The sequence below is a fragment of the Protomyctophum bolini genome (genome assembly GCF_963924005.1).
Source record: "Protomyctophum bolini genome assembly, chromosome: 11".
NCBI lineage: Eukaryota > Metazoa > Chordata > Actinopteri > Myctophiformes > Myctophidae > Protomyctophum > Protomyctophum bolini.
In genome coordinates, this window is record NC_137872.1 from 26,104,301 (window position 1) to 26,120,909 (window position 16,609).

At 42.6% G+C, this 16,609-nt stretch overlaps 1 protein-coding gene across 2 annotated transcripts in view; it reads left to right on the forward strand.

Annotated features, from left to right (window-relative positions):
* Positions 1–401: 401 nt before the first annotated feature.
* Positions 402–16,609, forward strand: part of cyth1a (cytohesin 1a) — a 57,903-nt gene continuing 41,695 nt past the window's right edge. Inside the window, exon 1 of one of the 2 annotated variants that reach the window (XM_080775793.1) lies at positions 402–558. In XM_080775793.1, the coding sequence (XP_080631919.1) occupies positions 534–558 (25 nt within the window). In that variant the 5' untranslated portion in view covers positions 402–533. Of the gene's footprint in view, positions 559–7,156; positions 7,596–16,609 lie in introns of those variants that run through there. The other variant, XM_080775791.1, reaches the window with a different exon arrangement.

Below are 16,609 nucleotides of genomic sequence, written 5' to 3' on the forward strand. Positions count from 1 at the left end.
ATTTATGTGTGTGCACTGTGCAAGGGGTTGAACGTGAGTACTCTGCTACTGCTAGGTAAATACAAATCTGTTCTTTTTGGCGAGCGACACCGCCCTCCTGCTACGGAAAAGTTCCACTGTGTGACATGACATCACGAATCATCTGTGATGGGCGGGGCCAGCTAGCATTGGGCTCATGTTTCTGGGACCGCAGGCGTTTTAATGTTTCTGTTTCTGTGACTATCAGACAGCCTCCAACCAACCCACTGAGCCCAGCCCAGAATCAGCTGTCACTGACTGACTGTCACACTAATAACGACACGTTGCACCTCCTATAGTGGATAATTAAACACATTTGTACAGACTGGAGTGCGACCGAGTCGGAGCGGGGGTAGGGTGGGGTGGGGCACGGAGCACCGCGCCGCAGACAGCGGCAGAAGGTATCCGGGTTGTAGCAGCTGCTTGGTGGCGAGACTAGAGAGAAGAGAAGCCCCCGGCAGGACTGGACGGACGGCGAAGTGAGTCTGCTCTGCAGCAGCATCAGCACCAGGAGGATGGAGGGGCAGCAGCAGCAATACGGTGGGTCTGTTTAAATATGATATGATGATATCCAACCCCCCCCCCCCCACCCCTTTAGCACAGAATCATAAAGATACAGGCATGTTCTCTCATAATAACCTATTAGTTCACAAAGACCACGTGAAACAGAGTATTTTGATCGCGGAGTTGCCGATCGCCTTAATTGTATGATTCTTCTGTAAAGTCATCCAAGTTCAATTTTGAGAGTGATGTACCTGTATCTTTCTTACAGGGTTCTGTGGATATTTTACCTAATTCCTTGATGTAGCTGCTGTTGAAATTAATTGGAGATGCACGCAGTCTTCTCTCTTTAGCTCATTTACAATAAGAGTTTTAGATAATCTTTTCTCATGTATTAAATAAACAGAGGTAGGCTAATAGTCTCTCTGTGGTTCACTGTAGGATAAAGGTTAGCATGATGAATGAACAGCTGTCAGTTTTGAATGCATGTTGAAAAAGCCTCACAACATTTTACTCTTTATGCTTAATATAATAGGCTACTTGATGCTGTAAATAATGTAGCTGCCTTTATTATTGACGTTGTTCAGTAACATTGTGTCACATGTTTTGATATTATCACTGAGAGACAGATAGCCACAGCAGTCATTATTGGAACCTTATAATTGTCCTTACAGGAAATTCAGACCTGACATAACATATGTATACAGTGAGTGACCCATGATACTGTTAGGGTATGATTCATTGCCTGATTACATAGAGCCCAGGTCTCAATTATTTATCGGTTTAGTTTGTTGCTATCTTAATGCATCTCAAAATAGAACCTGCAGCAATGGCCTCATTGCCAGATTTCATCTAGTCTGTAGCTTACCCTCTAGATGCTATCAAACGCCTGAAACATAAAAGAGACTGTCTTTGTACAAAGATGTTGTATAATGTCCTCTTTCACAAGTTCGAGTTACTTCAGCCATTATTTTGTAACAACCAGAATACTGTGACTTTCAGCACATTCAAATAACATGCACCCTGGCACCCTGACACCCTGAGATGTCCCTGACATCTCCTTGACAAAATCACTGGCCCATTATGGATTTCAGTGAAAATACGTATTCAGTAGGCTATGTCATATCATACTATCTCTCTCCCTGAGCACTGTGACGATTCAGCATATTCAGGGTCTGAGAAGGAGAGTGTATAAAATGAATCCCTCTGCCTGGTGTTATTCAGTTATTGTTCTTTGTGTTGGACATGAACATGGATGGATGATCAGCATGATTATACTGTGGAATAAATAATCCAGGAGAAGGGAAGAGCTGCCACATTCATCTCTTTCATTCTGCTGTGAGAATGTTGCTATAGGTGCTAGTTTAAACTAGCCATCTTGGCACTTTCTATAGGTGTAGCTTCTGGCTTGGTTTCTAGACTCACCTCACATGCCTCTCTTTGCTACACTCTGGGGTGTCATCTGTTGCTGTTTCATCCTTTTATCCGGTGCAATTTGCCACTCTCTGCTGTCAATCTGCCAGTGTTGCCATGTCTGCTTATTATAAGCGACGTTGGGCTTGTTTTTCTGTTGCTTGTAAATATTGGTAGTTGCTGGTTGTATTTTTGGGACTTGTTTCCTAATAGTATTATTTGTCCACCGACCCCTCCCGCACAATCTAAAAACATTTTGTGTATTTCAAAGAATATTCGAAATGTTTAACTTTTTCCCAAGATTTTACTTAGAAGATAGTAGATGTACAAGCTCAGCTTGTACTGTAGATCGGCTATTTTCAAATAGCCAATAGACGCTTCTTTTGTGGCTTGTTTTCATAGACATGCTTGCTTATTTCTCTCGCCAAAATCGGGCAACGCTGCTGTCTGCATGCCAGAGGAAGTTCTGGTGGTTGACTCCTAGGTGTGGTGCATAGAGACAGGCGCATGTGGTTGGTGGTGTGGCTATAGAATTGTTGTAGGCTATAGGCTACTTGTAAGCGAACTGATAAGTCTTATTTCTGAAAGATGGACACTAGACAGCCCTCCATAGTGGGCAAAATAAAAACATCAGTAGATTTTCTGGTTTGGTTTTACACCTGGCACTTCAAGGATAAAAAATAAATGCCAAAAGTCCAGAGTATAAAATAACGTATCTACTACACACACAAGTGATTGACACTTATGCAGTATGCCAGAGAAAGAAAATGTGAGTGCAACCTGACAGACAGCCAGGGTATCTGGGGCCCATAAATGAAAACATAAAAAAAGACTGGAGAGGAAAATCTGCAGAGTGCTATACAGCAGAGTTACTCCTCCTCTCACTTCCTCCTGCAAAATATCATTGTTGTCTTTGTGTACGATGTGTCAAGAAATCATAAATCAATAACAGGACACGCACACAAACAAAGGCGATTGTTAGTCAGTAGAGGTGATTCTATATTAAGCTGCTGAGTGGGAGACCCACCAAGACACAGCCAGCTTATTCAACTATGTCTCAGTCTGTTCTAGAACACTGGTTCCCAAACACTGGGGACTGGAAACCCTTTAGTTTCAAAACATTAAAAAAAAAGAAAAACTAATTTCATTAAGAAATCTTTTTTTGAGGGTCCTATATTCAGCTATAGTGTAGATTTTTGTGCTAACACAAACATTAATTTTAAATGCCATTGACAATGAATTGAGAATTTACGTCATGTGTCTGAGCAAATCGACTATTTTGTCCTAACACAAACATTAAATGCCATTGACAATGAATGGAGAATTTACGTATGTGTCTGAGCAAATCGACATGTTACGTCATGATGATGTACAATTATAAGAGCGCCTCTCAATTCACAAGGGTGTGATTTTCTTTTTTAAAGAAGTTTCATAAATTTGAAACTAAGTAGTGAAAATAGCTACAAGCTCACAATGCTATTTTCACTAGTTTGGGTCTAGGGCAAACGTCTAATTTCTCTTTTGGGTTTTGAGCTAAAAGGTTTGGGAACCACCAAACCACTGTTCTAGAAGACACATCTTATTTTCCTGAGAGTTTCTGGCTTTCTGCACTATTGTTGTTGTTAGGATTGTTGTTTTTGTTGTTGCTGCTGCTGTAGTGTTCTTACTTCATTCACCAGCAATACATTTTCATGCAACATTTGCATACCATAGGTCCATAGCCTATACTACGTCCCCCTTGTGGTATTCCAGTGTATATGCCATTGCTGAATTCATGTGAGGTTTGCATTACCTGAAACAGAAAGGTGCTGTTACATGTCATGTCCACTTGGTGGGGTGCATGTATAACTGTCAAAGAACATCTAACCCTACATGTTTTGTGTACAGAGGAAAGGACCTCTCAGCAGCCACCAAGCTTTCACCAGTCCTCTTTTCAATGCCCAGGTTGACTTCAATGTAAATGTTCTGCTAATTTCCTCTCCCCTCCCCAATTGGTTAGTTGCTGTCACTTCACCCATATGTTTGTATTCGGTTGTCCCTATCACTGCCAACCCCTACCGTTGGTTCTGGGGAGGGTGTAGTAGACAAGTGCAATGAACACGCTATCCCTCCCAGTACTTCTCCCTGCTGAACAGGTGCCTTGACCAAACTAGAAGTCACTAGTGCAGAGCTCACCTTCCCAGCTGTCCCTACAATTGTATTCATTGGAGCACCTGGCCAAACCTGATGCATGCACCATGGAGGTATTGAACCCCAGTCTCCACAGTGCCTAATTAAACCATTAGCTGCCAGCCTGCCACTGTTGTTCATTCCCCTGAGAAATTAGCAATGTTTGCCCCTTAATACAGGACTTGAATGTGGTGGTTATTGGAATCAGCCACATAGCTGGACCCCCTCCCTGGGCCACGTAGGCCCCCAAGAGCATTGAAGCTGGACTTTGAGAACCTGGGCCCCAGCAATGTGTCACTGGCCTCGCCCGTCCCTGCTAACATTCTACACTGCTTGGTACTTGTATATATGACCTTCGTCTTGTGGTTGTAGGAATCAGTCACAGCAGGTTCTGCCCAGGAGAACAGTCCATGGTACGCGGATGCTGCAGCTTAGTGTCAACACTCTCACATCCACATCCCCAAACGCAAAGACATTATGCACCATCCACACCCCATCCTTCAGTGCCAGGGCGTGGATGCATGTTGCTGCTTTGCCTGTGAGTCGAACACAAACAAGCATCCGGTTAAGTGCATATTTCCCTTCTAGTTTGAGATGGTCTCTCTGAAACAGCAAGTGACTGAGCAGCCGCAGGTGCCTACAGAACAAACACACTATATCATTAGTACAATATAATATCAGTAATTTCAGAAAAAAAACACATATTTGAATTTCCACATTATGAGCCCTCAGTCCCATTTTAGAAACCGGCATGTCATAATGATAAATGGAAGGGAACAGAGTGTGGAGCACTTGCGTCACAGTAAAAATCTAATTTTAACACTGCTGTACTTTTCAACTCACCGGGGAAGACTTCCTCCTTGCCTCATGCACACAACTGAACTGCCAGAGTCTAATCATGGTGTTTTGAATTCCACGGAACGTAGTTCCACTGACAGCTGCCTTCAAGCAAAGTGACATCTAAGCCAGATTTCTACCTTGTCATACGGCGGAGTCGCGTGCTGAAAATAGACGACCTGCTATGACAGAACATAAATTAGGAATTATAACTCTGATGCAGCTGCATGTAGGATGCACAGTAAAACCAGAGAGAATACCAATACAAACGTGTTACGAATGGATTCATACAAATAACGTGTGCATGAACCTGCAATTTAGTGCACTAAGGAAAAGAAAAAAAAACACTTTCGTAGTTACTTTTCATATTTAGACACGTTAACAACTTAAGCCCTAATTTATGTTTTGGCTATTTGAAAAATAGTTGATCTACAAGCTCACTCACAACATGTTGCGTGCTAAAAACAGTTTATAGGTCATTCATACTGAGCACTTCATTCCTACTGTTGGTAGTAGGTACTGTAAGTAAACGTTGATGCCAATACTTTTGTACATTTTCTCGGTTAAAAAGTTGGACCTGCTCTGCTGGCTCAGCTTATGGGTGTTATGTTGTCCTCATAGCATCTCTATCAGCCCGTACCGGCTCCACACTGTGGCACTCTGCAGTGTGCCACACTGTGCTCCGTCATTATCACTCTGCTCTCCATGCTCGGCTGCAGCAGGGACCCAACTGGCAGAGAATAAGGAAGCTGCTGTGTGTGACGAGCACCGAATGAGAGTGGACATTGTTGCCTGACGGGAGGAAGCTGAATCGTGCCCATTCTAACCACTGAAGTGATCATTTCCATTTTCCTTCACAATGGAAATTGAAAATACGAAGTGAAATTATGACGCAATTATTATACGGTAGTATAAAAATAATAAAAAATAATAACATTATTAAAAGCAAATAAATTCTGATGACAATTCTCCTGGTCCTCACAAGAGAAATTGTGGTTTTGTTTAAAAGCTTTGGGGGGGGGGGGGTTACAATTAGAAACATATTTAGTGTCTAGTCTTAGGACTATGAGTGTAGAGGTTGGTTTAGCGGTTGTGGTTCGAGTTTTGCCCAATTCATAATTAGTTGCGTTGCGTGCTTGATGTGTCACGACTCTATCTTGCAGATCTACAAGCTTGTAAATTGTTTATTTTCAGTGCGTAACACTGGCATCATGGCATGCATCTATGTATAATGAAGGCTGTAGCGTTAGGGTTCAGACGATCTGAGAACCCATCGTCAAAAAATAAAGGAAAACCGCCCTCAATCTTTTCTGTGTGTGTGTGTGTGTGTGTGTGTGTGTGTGTGTGTGTGTGCGCGCCTGCTGCATACGTGCAAGCATGTGGCTTTGCATTGTGAAGAGCTGGCTGTGATAGTGTGATATTGGCTTTCTATGAGAGAGCGAAGAACATTATTAAGACAAATGTTTCCATCAAGGAACAAATCATTTCTCCCCATCTGTTGCCAAGCAACTATGAAATCTTGATTTACTTTTAGAAGCCAAATGATGCATCACTGGAACAACAGAGGGCAGATGAAACTGAACTAGAATGGCGTGCTGTCGCTGATGTAGGCTAACTGGCTGCCATGTCCCCCACATACGCACACACAAACATGCACACACAAACACCACTTGGTACTTGTGTGTGTGTGTTATTTATTTGTTTTATTCACTTTATATTTTGCGACATACAGTATTGTACGGATGCTTGCAGGGAGTCTGTTGAAGTGAGAGCGAGAGCGAGAAAGATTTGATTGACTGACGTTTTTATTGACAAAAATGCATGTGTACATGAACATATATTTGTCAAACGGACACAATAAAGCCTGAGAGCTTATTTCCATTGTAATTCTTGAGTGTGAGTGTGCATGAATATAGTGAGGGTGGCGGTTGGGAGATTTTGTCCAGAATGTGCCTGGGTTTATTTTTTGTGTTTGTGTGCAGTCTGTTAGGTCTAAGAATATCTTTTAGAGTTACTGTGCAAGTAGCAAGGGAACACGAGAGAGGTGACACAAAGACAGGGAGGGGGAGACAGAGAGAGAGCTCAGTGTGAGTGAGTAAGTGAGTGAGTGAAGTGAGTGAGTGAGAATGACAGAGAAAGGCAAAGTAAAAGAAGAACAGCACAAAAGGGGAAGAGGGAGAAAGCAGAAGTGAAATGAATGCACTGAAACGGGCTGTAAGGTTTTGAATGCGAAGACAGAGTCAGAGGGTGCGAGAAAGGAGAGGACGGTTTCATCAGGGATTAGGGATCACACATCAGGGATTACACTGGACAGAGTGCACCACCTGGGAAGAGAGCCTTCTACGGTACAGTGTCAGCGTGCCTGGCTGAGACCGAGCCTCTCCACGTGGGGGCTGGCCTCGGCAGCACCGGCCCCCTTTTCTCTCCACACCACTCTCCTGTGTCAATCATTAGGAGAGCGCTATTATTCGGACACACACACACACACACACACACACACACACACACACACACACACAATACATACAACACATACAGCATACACACACACACGTACAGCACTCGTCTAACTGCAGCGATGGGTTCAGTGAGTGAACTTTGCGTGTCCAGCTTCCAGGCGATGTTGTGTCCAGCGGTACTCGTCCAGGATTTTTCAGGTAAGGCTGTCTGCTCAGGGAAGCATCGATATGTACATACATTATGAGAGAAGATGCTACGGTAGGCAGCGCAACCTTCCTAATGACATGCTGGGTCGCATCATGATTTATTGTCTGTTCATAATAGGAAACTAGGTCCCTTGCTGCAGACATCAGGGCTTACCTTAAAGTACCTGGATCATGATGTGTGTCTGGCATGTCTGTTGTAAGAACAGGAGGAAGCCTGTTGACATTCTTTCCTTTGTCAAGATACATAATATGTGAAATCTATTATAGAGCAACAGGTTTCGTGTGCAGCGGAATGCAATGCAATTACATACTGTAGTATTGTGTGTGTGTGTGTGTGTGTGTGTGTGTGTGTGTGTGTGTGTGTGTGTGTGTGTGTGTGTGTGTGTGTGTGTGTGTGTGTGTGTGTGTGTGTGTGTGTGCATGAGCAGGCATGATAGTGCATGAGCAATAGCAAAAACACGTGGCTTCCCCAAGAGATGATAACAGTTAGGCTGACAAAAATAGAGCTTGTTGTAGCTATACGGTACTCTCTTTAAGCACACCTGCTAACTCAGTACTAAGCAGGTGTAATCTGTACTGGTGCGCCACACACACACACACACACACACACACACACACACACACACACACACACACACACACACTTTGAGATGGAGACAAACTTATTATATCTGTGGTGTTTTTGCACACAGTGCTACAGTAGATTTGAGTGATATACATTTCTTCTTTATCATGCAAATGCTGCACTTCCATTTCTGCTTTCCAGCCCTCAAATTCCTCCTCCTTCCTCAAGTTCCACTGTTGGAACTGTGTGAGACAGATTCCTCTCGTCTGCATTCCACTAGTTGCTGTGTGTGTGTCTGGATGTTTACTGGGCATCATCAGCTCAAAACAGATAAACCTGCCGATGCCGAGGAGTGTTGCAGGCCAGCCTGGTTCATACTTTGTCATAACTTGTAAGACACAAAAATAGCCCATCTAAAAGCTCACAACCTGTCGCATTGTGACTGTAGATTGTTGATCTGTTATTTTTGGGGTGTGAGACAACGTCATACGTCATATGTAAGCAGTAAGCATTAAGCTATAATTCTATGGCCGGATTATGGACCTATAGGCAAAGAGGGCCAGTGCCAAGGGTCCCTTGACTAGCAGAGGCCCCTGGGTTGGCTCCTAGGCCCCAAGACTGATCTACAATTTACTAAAATGTATATGTTAACTAACAGTCAAATATGTGGGCCCTTCTGTCTATACACTACAACCCTCCTGTAGCTCTAAGCTGTCTGACTAATAGAGCTGACAAGGATTTCTAAGATTTTTGCGTAATTGACCTGCAGGGTCTCCTAGTGCAAGTCTTAATCCGTCCCAGCCTAATTCAGGCTCTGTTTTACGACGGTGTCGCATGCCGAAACTAGCCGATCTACAGGCTCACAACGCATCACTGATTAGTGATTGGCTATCTTGGGCACAGGTTACAGGCATAAGACAAAGTATAAATTGGGCTTAATTACATTAGATTAGATGTCATTTACCTTCCACTCTTTTTGCTCAGGTCAATGCATTCAAGACAAGACAATGCATAAAATATACACCACAATTAAAACATCCAGCAAAGTAATTCTATAAGAGGTATGCCTATTACTTAATTCTACATTTAAAAGAAAGCAATGTCCTCTCCACACTTGAGGGGGCGACTGCACGTGTGTGTGGGGGGTCCGGGGGGAGTTGGCATTAGCAAGCAAGTCCAGTTTGACCAGGTGAGGTGGATCAGCAGGTTTGTGTTTATTAAGGAGCTTAATGGCTGAGGGGATGAAACTGGCACTGCCCTTTGCCTTCTTGAATAGAGGGACAGCATATCTCCCACCCGGGGGCAGGACCTCGAAGCAGGTGGTGAGGTTAGGAGTTGGGTCTCTCGTGATCTTTCCTGCTTTCTTTACTGTCAATGTCATTGACCTCTGAATGAATGTTTTACAAGTTGTCAAGAATCTGCTTCAATGCGTATTAAACCTTTGGGCAGGATATACATGACTTGACATGTGTTGGCTTATTGTTTCTTGTCTCTACTCTAGACACTGTTAAGCATGGGCCCAAAGGCTTCAACTTTGATCACTTGAACGCCAAACTACTTTATTTTGTTGGGACCCGCAGATTAGATTGTGCTACATACTGTATAACGAATAAGAAAATAAAATGGAATAATAAAAAGATAATATAGGCTACACAACATATACAACAGTTATAGGACTATGCCCTAATAATACTTAGAGACTTGTCTTATAGACAGGCACAGTGACTTATCATAATTAGCAGCGTATGTGACCGTCAAGTAAGAGGACGGCTGTTGTTAAACAGGCCAAAGTCCTTGGGGGGCTTCACTGAGTTGGTGCATGTGGTTTGAAATCTGTCCAGTTCACTATGGGGAGTGTCGCTCCCGCCCTCGTGATGTCGCAATAGCTAGATCAGCAGTGGAGTGACATGTGAGAGATGACATTTCCCACATGGTGGGGAAGTGAAAATGTACATTAAGCATGAACCGGATTTCTCTGGTGTCAATAATGCTGTGACAGCAGAGTTACTGTGCTTAATGTCACGACAACAACAACAAGACCGTGACAGGCAAGAACTCCAAGTGTGTTTTTGCTTTTGAATTGTTATTTTTTATTTCTATTTTACTTGTGAATCATTAAAGTGATTCATGTTTCACTAATGGTGGGACAGCAAGGGCCAGGCCAAATTAAGTAACACTATAAGGTCACTATCTGTACACTACATACTGTAACTCAATAGCATGTGGGCTTTTAAAACACACTCAAAATGTCACTTAGATTCTTGTGCACATTCTACATATTCATAGCTTCAGGCAGGATATATAAAGATAATGAATGAATGACAGTGATACTGTTTTTTTCTTCTTTTTGTAATCGCATACTCTTTTTTTAAATAAATGTATTCACAAACGAGAAATATGTGATCAACTCTTATTTTAGTGTTCCAGGGTGTGGCAATTCTGCTCCGAAGGATTTCCCAGCATGACTTGGTGATTGCCCACATTTATTGTTTATGGTTGTGTGAAGTGTGCATGTTGGTTGATCTGGAGAGCATGTTTATTGAGTTTGATGCTGTTCCGTTTTTAATTTGTTATAACTTATGGCCATTTGTTTTTGTGTGTGTATAAGTCTGGTTATGAAACCATGGACGATAAGGGTGGTTGTAGTGGGCTGGGCACCCATTTCTCATGGGGGGTTGAGCTTTTTTGAGTGAATTTCATTGAGAAAGCTGCAATGAAAAGACTTCACTACGTTAATAAGTTACCTCGTCCCGACTCCCTTCCTGTCGATCCTCAACCCATCGTTCATTATTTTAGCACTTGTACTAATGTGGCTTATCAAGTTATCATTGCTGTACCCTTGTGTGGCTTGAAAATTACTTGAACAACATCCAAGATTCCACCACATACCACTATGGAAAACCGCCGCGGTGAACAAGTGTGGGAAGGGAGTTGGCTGATCAGGTGACACTGAACCTGTGGTACACAAACTTGGACCTCCTCTCTGTCCCCAAGGCAGTCAAGCGAACCTTCGGGGACAGAGCGTTCAGTGTGGCAGCCTCCACCCTGTGGAACTCTCTCCCAATAGAGATTTGCCATGCTCCCCAACACTAGATTCTTTTAAGGCTGCCTTGAAAAGACACTTACATACATTTTGTAAAGCGTGCTTGGGTTCATGAAAGGCACTATATAAATTCAAGCTATTATTATTATTATTAAGGCTTTGGCAGGACAGTGGATGTTGACTGCGTCCATACTGATCATTATTATTTGTTATTATTTATTTTGGTATTGCAACAGTGAGAGAGAGAAAGGCAGACAGAAAGCAGCTAGCTAGGGGATTGACATCCAGTCTGGCTGGGCGTCCAACAGGCCCAGGGTACACACTGAAGAAGGTATTTTGCACATGAGGCATGCGCCAATTACCGTACCATTCGGGTATCAGGTCATCTCATGTCAATCGTGACTGACAACATGTTGTCACATGTATGTTCTCCTCTGTGTTGCCTAAGTGTTGACCGACAGATGGAGTCAGATAGGAGCTGATCCAGGCCTGCTGGTAGAATGTTCTTACTTCTTAGGCAGATATACTGTAGAACTCGACCTGGTTCTGTGTTTGGCTTGCACCTGGATACTGTATATTGATCCTAGTCTATATACTCAACCCGAAGCAAACCATGTTTGGCAGCATCGGTTCATCCATGTTTGACTTGGTGAGTTGCTTAAGAGGAGGTCACTCGTGGTGACCTCGGCCCACCATGCCAGTTAACCCTTTAAGACCTGCATGAGGCTGATTCTACAAAGGCCTTCTAAATCAGTAGTTCTCATACTTTAAAGACTTTTCAAAAAATGTGATAATATACAGTATATTTCAACCTACATATCTTTATTTGCCTCTTAGTCCAGGCAAATGAAGGCTGAGTATGGGATAGAAAATGTACAATATATTTCAATATCTGTCAGCATGCTTGTTAGACTCTAAAACAAAACAACAGTGTTCGCATACCTCCTATGTTTTTCAATATGTATTCAGTTGTGTTTAAGAGTATTTGAATGGTGTAAAGAGTGATTCATTCATACGCACAGTGTTAATAATAGCCAATCCACATCGCTCACGTGTTATGTTGCGACGTGTTGTAGATCATGTAGATCGGCTTTTTCCGTTGCAGCTCGACACAGAACACAACCAAGTATAACTCGGGCGTAAGTGTGGGAGAGAATGAGGCACTGCTGCTTAAAGGGACATTTCACTCAATGTTTATAGCATTTGTAACACAGAAGTCTGTGTTTGACTCGGATTTGACTGGATTGCTGAATTCCTACAATGACCATAATGCTTTAGTGCACTTCCCCTCCTTGTGGAGAGGTTGACACATTTTGGGCATGAACATGGTGCCATGACTAAAATATAAAGAAACACATATTGCACACATAAAAACCCCAGGAAAGTGTTTCTTGTATACTAAATGTCATCAAAGTAAGATCTGGTTGCAAAAGGGGTGAAGTGGCCCTTTAAGGAAGATGTGACAGTAATTAGCCAATGAATATCAGCACCAGTACCAGTCCTGTCTTCTGCGAGGCAAATAGCTGCTTTGCTCGGGCTCGCTGACATGGAAATGACTCCTGTGGGCTCCAGCCCAGAGCCCACAGGAGGCTGTGGATATAAAGATATGTTTAGCTCTGGCTGTTTCTGTTCTGAAGGCACAGGCTGCATTGTCAGCAGCAGCATTGTATATATTCAACCATTTGCAAAATCAGCTTATTGTAAAAGTGGTTTGCAGGAGGTACTGCCCAGTAGCAATGCTGGATGGAGACAAAGCTATGAATGGATGCAAACTTATTATGGTGACAAAATATGTTTCTTTATATTGTTTGTTTTGTAAGAGAACTGCACATGAAGGAAGAGACATAAAAGTAATGTTTATTACCTTGGCAACACATTACTCAAACTACTGTGTGTATGTAGCCTATCTTTAAGGACAAAACAGTTGCCCTCTTTGTCTAGTGTCTATGGTGATGATACTAATTGTGGGAGTAAGTAAATGATCATTAGTTTTACAGTATATACTGTAGTAGTATTTTATGCTCTATGTCTAAGATGAACAGCCCTGCGCAGATTAGCAGTGAGTGAGTAACTTGTCCCAGGCGGGGTTACAGCTCCGGTTAGGAGGTCTCTGCATTTCACACTCTCTGTTTAAGAGTCTGATCAGTGAGGTCACACAGTGAACATTCTGACAGGCCAGAGCCCGATAGGGGGTGTGCGTGCATGCACTGCGTATGTGAGAGAGAGATAAACTTTGTGAACCTCCTCACTGTCAGGTGAAAATAAGCAGACTGGTGTCGTCATCTTGTGTGTATGGTGCCTGCCCACACCCTCCCACAAACCAACCAGGAGGAGTGAGCAGTGACAAGGGACTATAGTAACAAGGGGACTTGGGAATAACTACATTGGTAGAAAAAGGGGAGGACGAGGAGCATAAACATGTGGCACCTCATGTAGATGTGGGGTTCAGGGACCCTCAGGGGTCCTTCGGTGGGTCTCAGAGTATTAACAGATTTTGTTGGGGACACCCTGTCTATAACATCAAAATCTACTTTAACGGAGAACCACCGATGTTGTTGGAAAGACTCAGAGGCATCGTAATGGAACACTCAAACCAACCACGTACACGCACGCGTGCACGCACACACACACACACACACACACACACACACACACACACACACACACACACACACACACACACACACACACACACACACACACACACACACACACACACACACACACACACACACACACTCACCCGCTGAGCAAAAGTAAAAGCTGTGTGACAAAAGACAACTAAAAATATTCCTTTATTATTACATGACTCAAGTCGGTAATTATACGTTTTGGTCTGATTTTATACGTTGGCGTACAACAAAGTATAAATATATGTCTCCCCTGAGCCCCCTCTAAGGAAATTACAGGTTGTTTCTTTGGCTTCATCCAAAACTCTTAATACCTACACCTGTAAATTGGTGTTGTGCCAACTGGTGGGAGATATAGATCTGCTGTCTGCTGTGTAATTAGCTTTTTGTTTTAAGTCAGCAGAACTCGAACTTCACATTACAAGAGATTATATTTTCCTTCAGGGCACCAGTGGAAAAGCAGCCCTAAATTACATGCTGCCGCTTTCCCTTTGTAAAAATGTTGGGAAATATGGGGCAATTATGCAAATAATTTTACTTTTTTGTCTGGACCTCGTGCCATGGATGATTTGTTTTGTTTTGCCGTTGTGCTGAAGTACCTCCTATTACCATTTATCTAGCTGACACATACTGTATACCGTAATTTACTATGTACTATCACTGTTGAGGCCATATATAACTGCAATTTATTTAAATGGCCAGTAGAGGTCACTCTGAGCATTTCACCTATGATTGTGTTGGGTTGTCTGTCTGGCTATGTGAGAGACGAGACTGAGGTTTGTTTTTCTCATGTAGGCCATTTAAACAAACTAAAGCTATCCACGTGGACGCATTCACTCAACAGAAACCCTTGTGTACTGTTGCTTTATGAATAACAGTCCCTCCACCACCTCCTATGTCCGTGGGCTAGCATATTAACCAGTGATTTATATAAAATAGAAATGACCTCATTGTGTGTGGGTATAATTCCATTATCACAATTGAGACGTGACCACTTCATCACCCCCATTTCACACTGCTAGAACAATGCAGTAAAGGCAGTCCTGACATGGATCATGTGTTGCTGGAACCAGTAGATTCCTATGAGCACAATGCCTTTTCCTTTCTAAGGTTCAGTGTTGGGCGATGAACTCTGCTTGACCTGTGCAATGGTTCTCAAACTTGTCTTAATTTTGTATTTCAAGGACTCCCGGTTTGCATTAGGCCACGGACCCCCATAACTATGAGGAGTACAGACCTTTAAGGGTCCAACATGACAATGATATTCTCCACATAAGGGCAGGCATATTGGAGCAGCAGCAAGCCCTGCTGTTGTGTCTCCGACTCTCAGTACAGCAGGGCGGTGTCTCCCTAACGTGAGAACAATAATCTGCCCAAAGGTTCTGCCCTATTACTCACATACAGTAACACCATTAATCCACTAGCCTGATGCATTCCAATGCTTCACATATACTGTACACTTGTACAGAATCAACGAAAGCTGTTTCACAATGTTGATGTGAGTAATCCTTCTCACCAAGGGGGACGTTTTGAACCTTACCTAACCTATTAGCCACCCTCCGTCGTAATTTGATCCTAAAATCTGTCTGGTTAACTAAAGCTTAAACTCATTAAACCAATGGTTCTCAAAGTGGGATTCTGGGGGTGGGGGTTCCACAGGATCCCCAATATGAGGAACTGTATTAAGAACCATATTTTATTTTAACATCATTTTTATTGACGGAATGTCACAGGATGAAGTAAACAGAGCTAACAGACAGAACCATATTTTATTATTCTGTGCATCGCAATGCGATACATTGTGAGCTTGTGGATCTACTACTTTTGGAGAAAGAAAATTGTGAAAATGTTCCTTCCTTTCAAATGGGCTTCCGTGGCCAAATAAAATATACATATCAATTTGGGGGTCCTTGACATGAAAATGTATGAGAATTCTGCACTGCAGCCGTTTGCGGGAAGTTGGTAACTCTGGCCTTGAGGAACAATGCAAGGAGGAATTAGCAAAACTATGCAGGCATGTTGTATATCTGTTCTATTGTGAAACTTAAGGCTTTGTTTATGAATATTTCCTCTGCTGGGTTTTGGTCGTCATGAGCCGCGAACACACAAGCAGTTATATACTATGACGTCACGTCTCATAACCTAATGCACTTTAACCACATGAACCCTATAGTGGCCCTATTCTAGGGCGAACATTTTACGCATTGTGAGCTTGTTGATGGGCTATTTTGGCAAAGATATTTGGTATAGAGCAGTGGTTCTCAAACTTTTGTAATTTCAAGGCCCCCCTTTGCCACCATTACAGATCCATTTGGTGCCATTTGTATACTCTTGTAGTTATAGACCTGTAAGAGTCCATTTGGAACCCCCTCAAGGAACTCATTTTGAGATCCACTGGTGTAGATGGAAAAAAGGAGGGTGTACAGTCATTAATATTCTGGAAAAGTAATAGGTCTATATATGGGCATAATACTGCCTGCCTATCAAACTACTACACTCTTATATGCATCCTGTTGAAAGCAAGGGACAGAGGAACATCAACAGAGAAAGTAAGGAGGCGTTTGCCCTTTTCAGAAATCTGTCCTGCTCATTGAACTGAATAAAGAGGATGCATGATTTAACAAATTAATATACCCAAACAAAAGATCTTTTAACATTTTAGGATTCAACATGACGTTGACAGGATATTTACATAAACATCCCATTTAATCCATCAGCTTTTACATGACTTATGGAGATCAGGAAGTAGACAAAACTCTTTCGTGCC